This window comes from Cyprinodon tularosa, unplaced genomic scaffold (genome assembly GCF_016077235.1).
Source record: "Cyprinodon tularosa strain WSP-4 unplaced genomic scaffold, ASM1607723v1 ctg259, whole genome shotgun sequence".
NCBI classification, from domain to species: Eukaryota; Metazoa; Chordata; class Actinopteri; order Cyprinodontiformes; family Cyprinodontidae; genus Cyprinodon; species Cyprinodon tularosa.
Window position 1 is genome coordinate 632257 of NW_024038958.1, and position 16044 is coordinate 648300.

General features: G+C 36.5%; 1 protein-coding gene across 1 annotated transcript in view; it reads right to left on the reverse strand.

Annotated features, from left to right (window-relative positions):
* Positions 1-13727, reverse strand: part of xpr1a (xenotropic and polytropic retrovirus receptor 1a) — an 86883-nt gene extending 73156 nt beyond the window's left edge. The window contains exons 1-2 of the mRNA XM_038288586.1: positions 13321-13727; positions 8002-8053 (exon numbers count right to left, since the gene is read on the reverse strand). Of these exons, the coding sequence (XP_038144514.1) occupies positions 8002-8053; positions 13321-13389 (121 nt within the window). The 5' untranslated portion in view covers positions 13390-13727. The remainder of the gene's footprint in view (positions 1-8001; positions 8054-13320) is intronic.
* Between the last annotated feature and the right edge of the window lie 2317 nt (positions 13728-16044).

Genomic DNA, 16044 nt, shown 5'->3' on the forward strand with positions numbered 1-16044 from the left:
TATATATCACAACAGATATATGTATATTTTGTTTGAGTGTATGTATCACTAATGGAAACGTTTTTTTTTTTTTTTTTTTTTTTTTGTTGACTTATGCACATCTTGCTCCAACTCAGCATTTGAGCTTTTCTTGGAATCTCTGTTGTACTGATTTAGCTGTGACGGTGTCTTAATATATTACTGAACCTCACGTTGGCTTGATATCTTCAAATTTTCTGTTTGCAGGAGTGTTTTTTTCTTATATAATTCATATAATATAATAATTTGTAGAAAGAAACTAGTTGAAGGAAATATTAAAATTCCTTTAACATATGTCAAGTATTGTATATTTTTCATCTAAAAAGATATATACATATTATATTATTATCTATATATAGTGTATTATTCATCCTTGCAACAGGTGAGCTAATTTAAAAAAAAACCAAAGAACAATTGGTCATATTGTTCTCTTAAATAAAAGAAAAGATGGAGTGCTGTAAAGTAGAACAATTGTGAAAGAATGGACTCCAAGTTCCCCATGAAATCTATAAAGAGAAACTTTACAAATACAATTTACAAATAAAAGATGGAAGAGAATCTTTCTTCTGCAAGCTTATCTACAGAAACATGAAGAATTCTTCTGCCAAACCATCCTCTCTCTCTCGCCGATGAATTCCAATCTAAAAAGTCCTGCAATAACTTTGCAAAGTTCTTTACTGAGAAAATAAAATGTATTAGAAAAGCACCAGTCACCAGTTAAAAAAAACTCTGTTAAAATGTCCCAATTCAGCCAAATAAACTGCAATAGTTTAGAAGAAACTGTTCAGCAGCGAAGCTCCTCTTCCTTTTTTACCCACAGACTTTATTAAGAAGGTTTTATGTGTTTTAGAGTCTGATCTGATGCAAATCATAAACACGTCCCTCATGTCTGGTGTTTCCCCCCGAGCCTTAAAAACAGCAATTATCAAATCATTGTTGAAATAGAGAAACATGGACAAATTGGTCCTTTAAAACTACAGACCCATCTCAAACTTCCCCTTAATCAGTAAGATTATTAAAAAAGATGTGTTTCAAAAGTTATATTCCTTCTTAACAATAACAAGCTGCTTTGATGTCTTCTAGTCAGCTTTCCGTGCCAACCACAGTACAGAGACTGCCCTGATTAAGGAGTTCAATGACTTCTGTATAAATTCAGACTCTGAAAGAACCACAGAGCTGGTATTATTTGATACTGCTAATCACTTGATTTTATTAGAGTGTCTGGAAAACTGGGTCAGCCTTTCCAGGAACGGCCGTGGACTGGTTTAAATCCTACCCGACGGACAGGGAGATTTTTGTGTGTCAGTAGGAAGCTTTAAATCAGGGAACAGAACAATCAAATGTGGGGTTCCTCAAGGCTCCATTCCAGGGTCCTTCCTATATAACATGCTCCATTTTTCTCAGATTATTGCAAACAAAAAGATCAGTTACAATAACTATGCAGACGAAACACAGCTTTACGATACAATGTCACCAGGCGACTATGAATCCATCATAGCGTTGGCTAGATGCTTTGAAAAGATCATATGGGGATGCACCATAAATCTCTCCAGCTGAATTAAAAAATACTGAGGTAATAATCTTGGACCAAAGGAGGAGAGATCCAGCTACTACAACTAGAAACCACTGATAATGGCCAAAATCTTGGAGTCATTATGGACTCAGACCTGAACTTTCAGAGGCACATAAAGGCAGTTACCAGGTCCTTCTTTTTTTATCTAAAAAAACATTTCCAGGGTTAAAGGACTAATGTCCAAACAGGATTTAGAAAAACTCATTCATGCATGAAACTTAAGTAGAACTGATTACTGCACCAGTGTCTTCATAGGTTTACCTCAAATGTCCATCGGACAGACCACTGAGGTCTTCTTGTTCAAGCCTACTTTGGATAGCCAGAACTAGAACCAAACATGTAGAAGCAGCATTTAGTTCCTATGCTCCACTCATCTGTAGCAAACTTCCACAAGACTGTAAAATTGCTGAAAGCCTTTTAAGTCAACGTTAAAACCCATTTGTTTAGAGCTGCCTTTGACTGTTGTGTTGAAAACTCTTAACTGAGGTATATAAGTTTGTGGTCAAACTGTTTTTGTTTGTTTTACCACCTGCTTTTATTCTGCTTTTATTTTTCTTCTAATTTAGTGTTTAATTCATCTATAGCGCTATGAATTGTCATCTTACCGAATCGTGATATACAAATAAACTTGCCTTGCCTTGTCTTAAGTCTAAACAACATGTTTTGCTCCTAAACAAACCAAAAAGGATGATCCCAAAAATTAGCATTTGATTTTGGACATGGAGTGCAGGAAGAATCTGACAAAGACCAACAACAGTAATAACAGCTGCTGTTCAAACACGTATGCATGCAGAATAACAATCATCTCTGTATTATACAGCCAAGCAGCTTTTCAACTAACTCCTCATCATGGGTGTGAAAACTGCAGACAAAATGGCAGGCGTGCAGGCAGGATGGATGGCCACATAAGACAAGAGTTACTATCATTTGTATTCATTACTCATGCTGGTGCTTGACTTGACATGAAAGGTATGGGCACAAACACAAAATCTTTAAAAGGATTTGAACGGCATCTTCTGTTGCACAAGTTTCTGGTGCACAAGTCTTTAAAGGCTTCAGTTTTCTCCCTAACGCAGAAGGTGAATATGCTAAGCCTATAGTTGATTGTAAGGGTTCAGAATGTATGTTTTTCAGATTCTCTTTCACAACATGATCAGCTGTTAGGAACTGATGGTAAAAAGAGAAGGGATCCAGGTGGAAAAAGGGTCCCAGCATTCTTGTGCACCTCGCTCTTATAGCTGGTCCAAATTCACAAGTCATTTTACACAATGGTGGTCATGCAATCAAAACAAGCCAGTAAGGTACCAAATCGGAAGAGTAGAGAGTAGAGCGGATGTAGTTTTGACCAAACAGAGCCCTTCGGTCTGCGGTCACCTACAATTTTAGAGAGGTGCACCAGAGTGTCTACGGAGGGGGCAGAGTGTTTGTGTTTTTGTTCACCGTCACACACAGACGACCTCGTTTCTGAGTATAAATCAGCCTTTAAGATGGCCGACAGTGAGAAAAAGCTTTTTCTCTTTTATACAGAGTAATGCAGCCACTCCTCCTTTGTAACCTATAGCTGTACGCACTGCCGCTGGATGAATCAACACCTCCCCACACTTGTAACACCCTGTCTTACAAGAAAAAAAAAAAGTGTCTTTTTTTAAAATAACTGATTGTGAAAACATATAAATCGAATGTGTGGTAATTAAAGTGACTTCGTTAAAACTGAAGTAGCTTAGTAAGTTGAGCATTTCACTTTTAAAGCACTTAAAAACTCAATCAAAAATGTGTTTATGTTCTTGCTAAACACGCTATCCTAAATAATTAACCATAAATAGAAGTTAAAGATACCATTATTATCACTAAAATAATCAACATGTAATATATTTTAAAGGACTAAAAATGTTTTTGTTTTTTTCAGGTTTTGAATACAATTTATTACATTGCTGTGTAATTTTCTTTTTTTCTTTTTCTTTTTTTTGTTGCAAATTATAGGCAACTATTAAAATACTGGGGTGATTTAACTTAAGATCATTAGACTGGGACAATCTAAACCAGTAAGTATGAACAAGTGAGTATGTCATTGTTTACCATTTCGGTATTGTTTATTTGTGTCTTATTAAAGCTTTAATAAGAACAGTGAGTGGGCACCATACATTAAAAGGATGTGAGGGAACAAAAACATTAAAAGCTGCAGTGTGAGAAGCTTTGATGGTTCTGATGGAACAGGTGTCCATGAGAAAACAATGGACGCTTTGTTCTCACCTGATGACTGACTTGATTCATCCGTACTTCCAGCCCACAGCATGGGGAAGAAACTTTAGTTTGTATTGGTTATGCCCTCTCCATCTTAAAAATATCTAAATTGCATGACTGAACATTTCTTTGAGCCCCTATAAAGCTGTAAAAATTAAATGATATCAAATTGCTTGTTAAATATTTATATTTTACAGATGTGCTTCTATGGATATGTAAAACATTTGCTGTTACCTAAATGTCAAATCCATAATGCCAAAAATAAGATGCAAAAACTATATAATTTGTGATTTATCATTTTCATGGTTACAGTTTGCATAGCTGTTGATCATAGGATAGAAAACCTTGCTTTGACTAAAACGTTATTAAAACATAAGGTAGATAAAGGCTTTGTTTTTTCTCTAATAGGTGAGATAAAAGTATAAAAAAATAGTTTAAAGACAATAAAAAATATCCTTGATATACAAAAGTCACCTTAAGATTTGAATTTCCATCTGAAATTTTAAACTGGTTTGTTTCTGGGTTGATTCATTTATTGTTGATATGCAGTGCTTGTAAATAGAAGTAAAATTCTTCAGCTGTTTCCCTAAAATGTAGCTTAATAGCTACACTTTTTGGCTCACTTTCAAAGACTATTACCCAGAACCATCAATAATAATCGAATCCACTGTTCAACAAAGAAGCACAGCCTCACAAAGATAACATCAAAACAATGGACTAGCCATTAACAGGGTTGTGGTATAAACACAGGCTCAGTCAATGAATGAATGAATGAAGTGCAAAATGAATGGCTTCATTACAAAAGGCAGCGTACATCTCTCAACATATGACCATTGCAGCAGATACTGTTTCACACTTTTACAAAACACGGATTCACATTAAAGCTTTATATTTAATATCACATCCCCTTTATCTCTGTGGCAGTCTGGCTTATTAAGTTATACACTGGAATAACTCATTTGTACGGATAGAGAAGGACAGCCGGCTGTTCTCTGTTGTTTTCCACTGGTACTCAGAGGATGGACAGGTGTGCTTTAATTACATCTATACATGGACCAAGGAAATGCACTGATTAAGAATGAGGCATTGGGGTTAAAGGGTCATTCAGTGGTTAACTGCTTCAAATAAGATACTGCATCTTAATTACTGTAAGTAAATGTTGCTAAAACTCAATTGCTAAGAACTTTACTGGGAAGTGATTTTCTGTTATTTTCCTGAAAGGACTGACAGCAGTCATGGTGGTCAGTATTTTCCAAATAGTGCAGCCTTGCCATGCCTGTCTCTTAACAGTAAAATAATATCTGGATAGAGGCCTTGAAATGTGCTTTCGAAGCACTCACAGACTACTGCACCACTCACATCTTAATCAGTTGCAGCAGGGTGTCCAGTAAGGGAACGGTGTGGGTGAGCAAGTTGTTATAATTCAATAAACTGTCTCCCTCAGGCCAACCATATACTATCTGAATACAAAAATGTTGAAGCATGTGAAACGACTAGAATAAGAAAAAGAAGGAGAGGAAAATAGGAAAACATTCAAAAATCGAATCCTCATAATTATGTAGTGAAAATGCAATCGGTAAATCTTAGACGTTTTCGTTTGTGTTGATTATCAAATGCCTTATCAAAGGTAGATTGTTTTTTGGGGCTTCCCATGCATACTGATCTGTGTATGGATGGATGGATGGATGGATGGATGGATGGATGGATGGATGGATGGATGGATGGATGGATGGATGGATGGATGGATGGATGGATGGATGGATGGATGGATGGATGGATGGATGGATGGATGGATGGATGGATGGATAAAGTGTGTTATCAAAAAAGGCCTGTCCATTTAATCAAATTCAGAAAAAGATTCTGATTCCTCAAATCAGAAAAATTGACAAAAGACAAAAAATTCTATTATTAATAATAAAATATTTTAACATGCTTGTTGTGCTCTGCATGCATGCACTCTGTTTACGTTTGATCACTGCTGCACTTTATGGAATGGCAATGTTCATTTCACTGCAAAGCTGCTGCTCATTCAATGTCTGAAAGCTGTACAAAACAAAATTTTGTTTTGTATACATTCTTTGTATACAAAATGACCATAAAAGGTATCTATGGTTCTTTAAGCACAGTGTTATTATAAAACAGTTAAAGCAGCGTGTGGTGGTTAAACAACATGAAAGACAAAATCTTGATTTTAAAGTTAAGCCTCCCACGTGCCACCTTTATTGCAAACTGGTTTAATACAAAAGTAAAAAGTATTAATAAAATCGACTGGTTTTCCCTGGTTTAAATGTAATCTAATTGAACAGATATGAAGAGAAAGCGCTGCAGTCAGCCTATATTTAATAACACCTGCTGATCTTATTTCTCCTCTGAGGGGGAAACAAACCCAGGCACAGGAGAATGTATATCTGAAGGCTCAATAATGCCATTTGTTTCTGCTGTTGCCTATATTACAGACTCTGTTTCTCTGTTTCCCCTCACCATACAAAAACAAAGAATAATTATCCAATATCCTAGCAGACATATTTTATCTAATACTAAAAGTCACTAAAAATAACTTTGATTTTGTTATTTTTTTGGCCTCTGCTTTGTTTCCATAACATGGCTGCTGCAGTTTAGTTATTCTCTTTAAGATGAGGACCAATAATTAATCTGAAAAGGGATTACATTTAGTAATGCTCAAAGATATATTCAAACTGATTAGCAACTGATACTAATCAACAATAGAACATTTCAACAATTGTTAGCCCTCAGAATACAATCAGTGCAACTTGAATATTAATGTCTATGCAGACATAGTCTGTTCCAATGTGTGATATGAATATTAATCAATTTGATTGAGCAGGGAAATGTGGAAATGCTATAAAAACCCCACTGTGAATAATACATTATGATTCTCTGCTGATTAATCATTTCTGGCCTTTTCTATCAAAATGTTCCACTAAGGCATGTTAAGCTGTCACAGACAAAGTGAGCTATGAGTACAGTTTATAAAAAACAGGAAATGCTTTATCATACACACTGAGCCTGCCCTGCAGCCCCTAAAGTCACCAGTAAAAGGAAAGACATGCCTTATATGTGTGGTTTTTTGTATTTCTAGACATAAATTCTGTTTTTAATTTAAGAAAAGCTAAAAAAAAATATGCACACCGGCACTTTTTTTAAAATCGGGTAATCTCCTATTGACACCCAACTAGCTCCATCTTATTTCTGTATCAATCCAAATGAGCAAATGTATGAAACAGATTTCAGTTTATGGAGCTGGCTCACACTCCAGTTTTCACACAAGCAGACAGCTCGCTCATCCTCACATGCTCAGTCTGGGTATGTTACATTTTCAGTGCTTATGGAGAGAGTCACATCGTGCTCCCATTTACATCAGGTCCACTTAGTGGGAACTGAGCTCTGCAACCTGCAGTTCTGTGACAAGCTATGAAATATCTAGCCGACCACACTCTTTTATCTAACATAGATAGCAGAACTCCTGTTTGGGCTGCCACATATAGGTCAAGTACTGTTTGTTTTAAACTGGATCTGGACACACGCTTGCAGCCACAGGCAGTTCTGCGTGTCGTCATAAAGTAAACCTTCACCCTGCAACTAAAGAAAGTTGTTTACCACTACAAACAGCCATCTGACATAAAAAGCAAATGGTTTGAATTCTTTCCCTCAGTACACATTGCTAGCAGTCTAATGGCACAGAATAATTATAGCCAGTGCCCTTTCTTATCTTTGCTCTGTTAGAAGCTGCAGTCAGCAGGCTACAGACAACTCAGGATGTTTTAACTGCTTTAGAGGAAAACATTTCAGACAAACCCTTTTAGTTTCTCATGAATACTTAAATCAACTTTAAAACAGATGTAACCAGGACTTTACCAATCAACCAGTCAGCTGATTTCGCTCTCTTTGTGTGTTGTTATCTGTTAATTTAAGCAGTAAACATAATCAAGGAAGTAAAAAGGACAGTGATGATATAATAATTGGCTATGGTCTTGTTGAGTCACACTGTGGAGAGTGTGGCAACAAGTTAGCAGTAATTCAAACCTATTTTTAGCAGATGAAGGGTTGTTATTCTGGGGATGCCCAAACAGGGGGCATCTAAGTGTCTGAGACTGTATCTGTCCATCTGTATGTCTGGGTTTGTTTACCTAAACAGTGAGGATCCTTACCTTCTATGGATGGGGCTTGGTCCTGGGCTGCATACAGCATATCCTTGAAGGCCTGGTGAAGACATGAAAGTTAAAATGAGTGGCTGCAAATAAAATAAAAAACCCATAGGGAATCTGAATTTGTGTTTGCAAGGTGTAGACGTCATTTTTATATTACAGATTTCAATTTGTTTCATTAATCCATTCATCAAACATGTGATAAGACAAAGAAGCCTATAGGTGGTTCTAGGCAGGGGCCAACAGGGGCCAGTCCCACTAGAAAAGTGGTTTTTGCCCATTTTACATATATAAATATGTAATCCATTTTTTAAGATGATATATGCTAGGCACGGAAACGTAACTGACTGATTGCTTCAACCACTTTACATTTTTATAGCTACCAATTTTTCATCAAATCGATCAGTTTAGACCAGTGGTCTCCAACCCTGGTCCTCAAGATCTACTGTCCTACAGGTTTTAGGTGCATCCCTGCTTCAACACAGCTGAATCAAATGAATGGCTTGAAAAGGTAATCAATCATTTGATTCAGCTGTGTTGAAGCAGGGATGCATCTAAAATCTGTAGGACAGTAGATCTTGAGGACCAGGGTTGGAGACCACTGGTTTAGACCGTACAATGGAAGGTTGGAACAGGAGTAGGCAAGCACAAATGTGCTACTACTGGCTGAGAGGAGTTCAACTTTTGGCTTTCTCTTTTAAAGAATGATTTAAAATTAAGGTGCACTTTAGCTATATCAAATATCACTACTCTTCTACTACTCTCTACTAGATTAAGTGCCACAAGTGGCTCTTTGGATCCCTCAAAATATTAAACGATTAAATATTTCCTGATGTTTGTGTTTAATTTTTTGTTTCGTACGAATATGAAAAACCTCTGACCCCACCCTTGCCCTTCTGATAAACTTGGACCAGAACCGCTACTGAACAGGCCATATTTACATCACACATACAAAATCCAATTCAGTCCTGAATAAACGCAGTCCAATCATACAGTTAGATGCAAATAAACTTGAACCATTTAGCCAAATTCAATCAAAAGAATAATAACTTTCAGGCAAATCCAGTTCATAACTGTTGGTATTACATTTATAGTCACTAACTTAACACATATGTGCAGATATCTTCTGGTAAAAGTGTTTTTTTTCTCCTGCTCTGTCTCAAATTCTAATCATGCGTTATAAATAAAAATGTGTCTTTAAAATTGACATAATGACACCAAAAACCACTGACATGGACAGGGAGAGAACTTTTAATATCTGTTGTAGCCAAAAACACTGTTCCATCGTTCCTATGAAAAACGAAGCACTAGACCTGTGACAAACACCTCATAAAATAACTTAATAGAGTTTGAAAGAGTTGAAGAGTTTTATAAATACTTTAAAAATCCGATAAAAAAAAAAAATGGACACAATACGGACAGAACTTTCTACGACCAGAAGACTAGGCTGAATTACAAGAAGAAGAAAAAACAATGTTTGCTTAACAGTAAAAGCTCTGAAAGTACTTTTCATGTAGTAATTAACTAAGGCTTTATTTATGTGATGAAGAGGTACAGAAAAATTTTTTTTTAAGTTCTTCAAATAAGTGAAGCAGTATCTGCTCTTTATCTCTGTCCAAGATAATTATTTTATTTTTTACAAAAAAGCAGTGAGGAAGTGCTATGGGGAATCCTTTGTGTGGGTGGGCACCACTCATAAACATTAGCATCAGGCTCAATGATAACTGATACTAATGTCCCCTACAAAATAACTGCAGAAAGCAACACTAGCTGGTTTGAGTCGGGTTGAACATTTGAGAATTCTGAAGGTTGGATAAAAACTAGAAAATAGAAACCAATGGGAGGACAGGATATTCTGATATAAATCTGGAGAGCAAACTATGTAGTTTATATTTGGGGACATTTCTTAAGCCTATTCACAGTGTAAAATAATGACCAGCTTTTAAATGTGTGTAGAAATGTTGCACACTTAAAACTAAACAATAAATAAAATTTCACTGGTAAAATTAAACCCCTTCTTCAGAACTAAATCTTTCCAAATCCTTAAAAAAAAAAAGCAATGTGTTGAATTATACTGACCAACACATCTCCATGCCAGACAGCTATATAATCACATGCAAGTGACCCTTTCAAGGCATGAAGAGATCCGTGGCTCAAACAGAAAACCAATGGATCACTTAAAACAGCAGCTCCATGTCTAAGTGGATCTGTACATTAAGAGGAGTGGAGTGGATGGGAGGAGAGGCAGAGAGGAAGGGAGGAGGAGAGCAGAGGGCAGGCCTGGTAAGGGACCAGATGTCTTCCCAGTGGGGGAGGAACGACTAGGTGAGGATGGGAAAGAGGAGGAGATATTTCAGGGGGGGGGGGGACTCACAGCAGTTGCCATGCCATGCATGTTGTACACATAATAATGATACTGTAGTATTTTGCATATGAAAAACACTCAGTGCTTAGACTATGTGATTTATGTAGTTGTTAACTGGGCCCACACGACAACAATCAAACTAATTAAGATAAAGACAAGGTACAATGGCCGACCTCTGAAATCACATCCATGTGTAGCTGAAATCAAGCTGGTCATTTTGTTTTAACATTATAATCTGGAGTCATGATCTCCTTTCCTCCTCCTCATTGGGTTTTCAGGAGTAATTGAACTGAACATCCCAAAGCATAAGTAGACCTTGTTGTCTCGCCCACGCACAGAAATACCTACATGTCTTTCTCTCATGCTTTTTCTCACAGTGTGCAGCACCGTTAAGCAAAACAAATCTCTATTCAACTGTTGCCGCTAATTTTACCTTCCATGCTGGAATTAAGTAGAAAAGTATAACTTTTTTTTTTTTCAGACCATGTTAAAAAATGCCTCTCATCTATATACATCCACTGCCTTTCTGGACGATCCTCTAGAGATGGCAGGACATGCCCCTACATAACAAACAACTGCTTAACATATAGGTTTATACCAACAATCCCACAGGATAAAGCTCACACCTAATTATTCCGTCGCTCAATCAGCTTGTCAATGTTCCCACCTTTGAATGAAGTGGCCACCAACTCAAAGCATTCTTTGCTAGAACACTCAGTTTGCCGCATTTTTCTAATCTGCATAGAAACGGACTGACCAATCTACCCCGACTGTGTACATTTTTTCCACACAATGGAGCAGACAAAGGAAGAAGAAGAGGGAACAATGGGCAATCAACGACAGCAGACAAAAAGAAATAATACCACCTAAAACTATATTTAATTTTAATTTGGAAAGTTGGAATATTTCAAAGACACAATGAGATAAACCGGTGTAACTTGTCAGCATCGTGCACTAACAAAAACACCTGTTTTTTGGGGGGTTTTAAGGAAAGAATGTTGGGGTGAAATCTAAAGCTCACAACCGAACCGGAGTAATTATGTTTACTACATGAGAATACAAATGTCATTATATGCTTCAACGCCCATGTAGAGATTCAGCTTTCTAAACCTTTACCCATCATTGCTCCATAATTGAAGAAAAGCTCTTCAATCCATGTCTTTATCCGCTTGTTTGAACAAATATATTTATTTTCAAGGTGCGTTGAATTATTTGATTAAAACATCCATGTTCTGTACACAGCAGTGATGGAGCTGTTCCTCCCACTCAGGTGCTGATGGTGTTTACAGGTCAGACAAAGACTGAATTCCTCTGCAGAGGCACAAACACGGTACAAAGTCTTTTTTTCTTATATGATAAAAAGAACCGAAAGCACTTTGAGGCATCTTTCTTATTTAACTATTAACAAGAAAAAATAAAATATTAATCACTAAGATGTGTGCAAAGCCCGTGGATATTTAGCTTACATATAATAAAACTATGTAAACAAAATTCGAACATCTTATGAAATAAAAAATAAGCATTAAAGACAGAGAGAATGTATCATCATCCATGATAGGTCAGTGAGCGCTTTGGCAAATACTGGAGGTGTAAAATGGCTGGTATGGCCATGCATCTGTCCCCATGCTTGGTCTGCTTCTATGCAAACATGTAGATGAAGCCTTTGAGTGCATGTGCGTAAATTAGTAACCATGTTTTAATATAACTCTTTGTCAGGAATAACCTCCTCCTACTACATTTGCTGATAAATTGCTTTTTTTTATAAATGCTTTTAGAGGAGTATCTCAAGATCTATTTATCGCACAAACATGGCAGCATATCATTTTGCCTGAAGATAGAGAGCTCGCCATGCCTACTGTGGCGACTTTCAAACTTAATATTAATATCCAGAGCATGGATACCAAAATAACACTGCCACAGAGACTTTCTGTTGGGTACGGGTTGTAGGTTGTTCAGGGTGATGAGAACAGGGTCTTTGTCTATAATTCATTGAACTCAATGGAACTGAGCAGCATGTCTGCAGCAGGGCTTCTCCGCTTAGAAGTAGGCTGTGAAAAAAATAACATGCTCCTCAAGTCCTGTACATCCCCTTAACAAAGAGCTTGTGTAGAAAACAAAGATCTAGCTCTTTAAATCTGCAGACATTGCTGACAAGACAGGTTATCCTGTTGATCAACTAATACAGGTGGTATTACAGAGACAACCATTATTGCTTAAATGCAACAAAAATAAAAAGCTATGTTAAATAGAAAAAAAAATCATATATATTTTTTTCTGTTTAAGATAAAACAAAATTAAATAGAACTATAAATTCTTCAAATTTACAAATACCATCAATATTTTGATGAACAAAAAGTCAACCTTTAAGGTTCCATAAGGAAAGCCATTTTTTTCTGCATTGTTTAGAGACATTCTCTATAATATCAAGTTGAGACTAAATATATTGGGGGGAGAAAAAACACACCAAAAATAATAAAACTAATAAATTAAGGGGGGCACCAGAACACAGTACCTAGACAACATAATTAATGAATAAATTGTGAAATAAATTAAAGTATAACAGTTTTTCTTTTTGATTTATCTTACTGCTTGCACAAACATAATGCAAAGAATGACTCAAATAAATAAAGATATTAGTTCATAAAAATTAAGAAGCTAAATTGTTAATTGCAGATGTTTTACCAGCTACCACTAATAAATGCTCCCTTTGGCTCCTAACCGCAGTCCATTCCTCCTCCATAAACAATAGGATATCTCTTATCTTTCCCGTCTTTTATTGCCCCCAAGTGAAGGCTAAACTTTAAAGGTGCATTTGTATATATTTTATATATATATTTTTTATTTTATATACTTCAGGATGTTTTTTTTTTACGGATTTAAAAATCCGGATGTTCAGTTATCCTACAGTTCTTTTGAAGACATAAAATAAACCCATATTTGTTTATATTCGACTCTACCTCATATAGAAGATATTGTTTCCTCCACTCTGGGGTGATATGAGACGATAGATGCTCCGCGAATTTCATTTTGTCCAAACAAGTGTCCCACAAAACCTCTGGTAAATCCGAGAGCGTCTGTCCCCCTTTCCCCGTCGACGCGACTTTTGTTCTGTCAGGCAACTTGCTGGCTGAACATGCGGTGCGGAAGCGCAGCTCTGTCCTCTCCGCTCCTTCTCACTCCACTCTGGGCTCGTCCCGCTCCCAGCTGCTCCCGTCCCGCATGCTACTTTACAGGGAGCCAAGCAGCGGCCGCTGTACAACAGCTGTTCACGGCGGCACAGCGAGAAGGTGGCTCAGTGACTTTGCTCGGTCCCTCCCTGGGCCGCTCTGGGGACATTGCTTACGGCCATGCACCTAACAGTAATGACGTGGTTGCGCCAGCAGGGGGCGCTCTGGCACAGGGCGCTGTTGGGACCCCTGATAACTGTTGCTGCTCCAGATAAACTGCTCCTTTCCTCCTTAAAATCTGTTTATTATTATGACTGAGGAAGCATGTTTCAGTCCGAAGGGTCTTGTTGTTGGGTTTCTGTAAAAATAATAATAATAATAAAAATCATAATAAAAAGTTAAATAAAATAGAAAATAAGTTACTTTACAGCAGGGGCGGAGCTAGATGGGGGGGCCAGGGGTAGCCATAGTCACCCTAAGCCAATCATTGCCCACTCCTACCATTTTTTTCTCTCAAGTAGAATATTCAAAACATTTTAATTTTATATTTATTAACAATTACTTGTCAACAGTGGCGGTTCTAAACCAAATGTACTAGGGGGCCAGGAGGGGACCAGTGTGTTTGCATGGGGGCACAGAAAAGCATCAAATAAAAAACAGGGCCAGGGATTGAAATATATTAAGATAGCTGCATGAAGTCAAATTTTTATTCAATTAGGTTTAATCGAAATACTATGCCTTATTAGCTCAACATACATTCATAATTTAGAAATTTAACATATTTTTTTACTTAATTTAAGGTAAAATTACAGTTTTCTATAAAATCTGATTTAGAACTCAACAAAAAACTGATATATTCAGCTGTAAAAATTTGAGCAATTTGTTTTGAAAAAAAAAAAAAACATTTAGCAGAAGTAAACTGGGATCCTTTCTCAATACCTGAAGCTATCACCTTATTTCTTTAAAATAATTAGAAAAAACAGAATTTGTAAAGAACAAAAATGAAATAGATCCAAAGGACCTATCAGTAACCATGTCTGTTCCAGCGCAGATCATCATTGGAATTTCTTTGAGTATTATGTCTTCAGTAATGGGGCCATAACAGGGGCCAGGACATGATCTACAGGGGCACTTGCCCCCGTTGGCCCCTGTCTAGAACTGCCCATGCCTGACAACAAAAACACTGTGGTTAATTATGCACATCAATATACCAACATTAAATATGATAAATACAGAATTCATGCTCTTTCAGAACTAGATTTTGTGTTATATGCCATAAAAAGAAAATGATGTGTGTCTGCAAGTCATCTAAGAGTCTTCACTGAATCAAATATACTGTAAATTATATTGTAATAAAAACCTATTAAATTATCAATTTATGTAGATATTAGTACTTGTAAATATCAATTTAATGTAGAATGATATTGATAAAAGTAGGTAAGTAATGACAATGGAAAAGATGTTCGTTCCAGAACTCAAACCTCAAAGAATTTTATCCTATATAACTTTTATCTAGACGGATGTTTAAATATATCCATCTATTTGTTAGCAAAGGCTGTAGGAAACTATAGTTTGCCTTTATTTAGAAATATGGATGTTGTGCTTGTTCCTGTTGGAACAGTGTAGATTGACCCTGAGGTTCTGGCACCTATCCACTTTTGTCCACCCCTCAGTGTACATTGGCTATTGCCTGGCCACCTTTATAAATATGTTCTGGCTATACCTCTGCTCTACAGCTAAAGTGCTAGTCTTTTACTGACGCCCTTGGACACCTGTTAAGATCTCTATAATTATTATTAAAGATCAAAGCCAGGTAAAAAACATTACCTTCTACTGCAGAGTTTATTCACTAAGCGTGCACTCTCTGGTTATTAAAAAAATGTATGCTGTCCAACTCACTTCATCTTGTTATTTTTTATTCTAAAGGCTGAACTTCTGAGCTAAAATTAGAGAAGCTCACATTTCCCCTAAATGCAGGAATGGCCATACAGAGTTCTAGGCTTGTTTTCCTATACCTGACTTATCTCATTGTCTATTGTTAAAAAAAAAAAACTGATGGTAAAGGCAGAGTCTGCTACCGGAGTCCCAATTTATTTGTAGCAATAAATTGCAGTTTTGAGTCATTGTTTTTAGACCATTATAAAGCTCCACAAGAACAGGATGACAAACATGCCTTTATTTGCCTTGTTAAAAAGTTTCTATCATGCTGCAAAACAAATTTCAGTTTTGTCTTATACGGCAAAAGAAAGAAAAGTAATGAAGGGGAAAGCAGCAAAAAAAAAAAAATATGGTTATAATTATGGTTATGCTCTCATTTTTCCTAATTTAATATTGGATTTTAGAAAAAGGGATCTGCAATGAAAAAGTTAATTCATTTTTTAGGTGACTTGATGACGTTTATTCACTGTATTTAACTGCCTATTTGGGGAGAACTTTTTCTCAATAATATATATTCTTCATATAGTGACATAAAAAAGTATGTCTATTTAAGACTCCCATAGGACAATGTCTTCT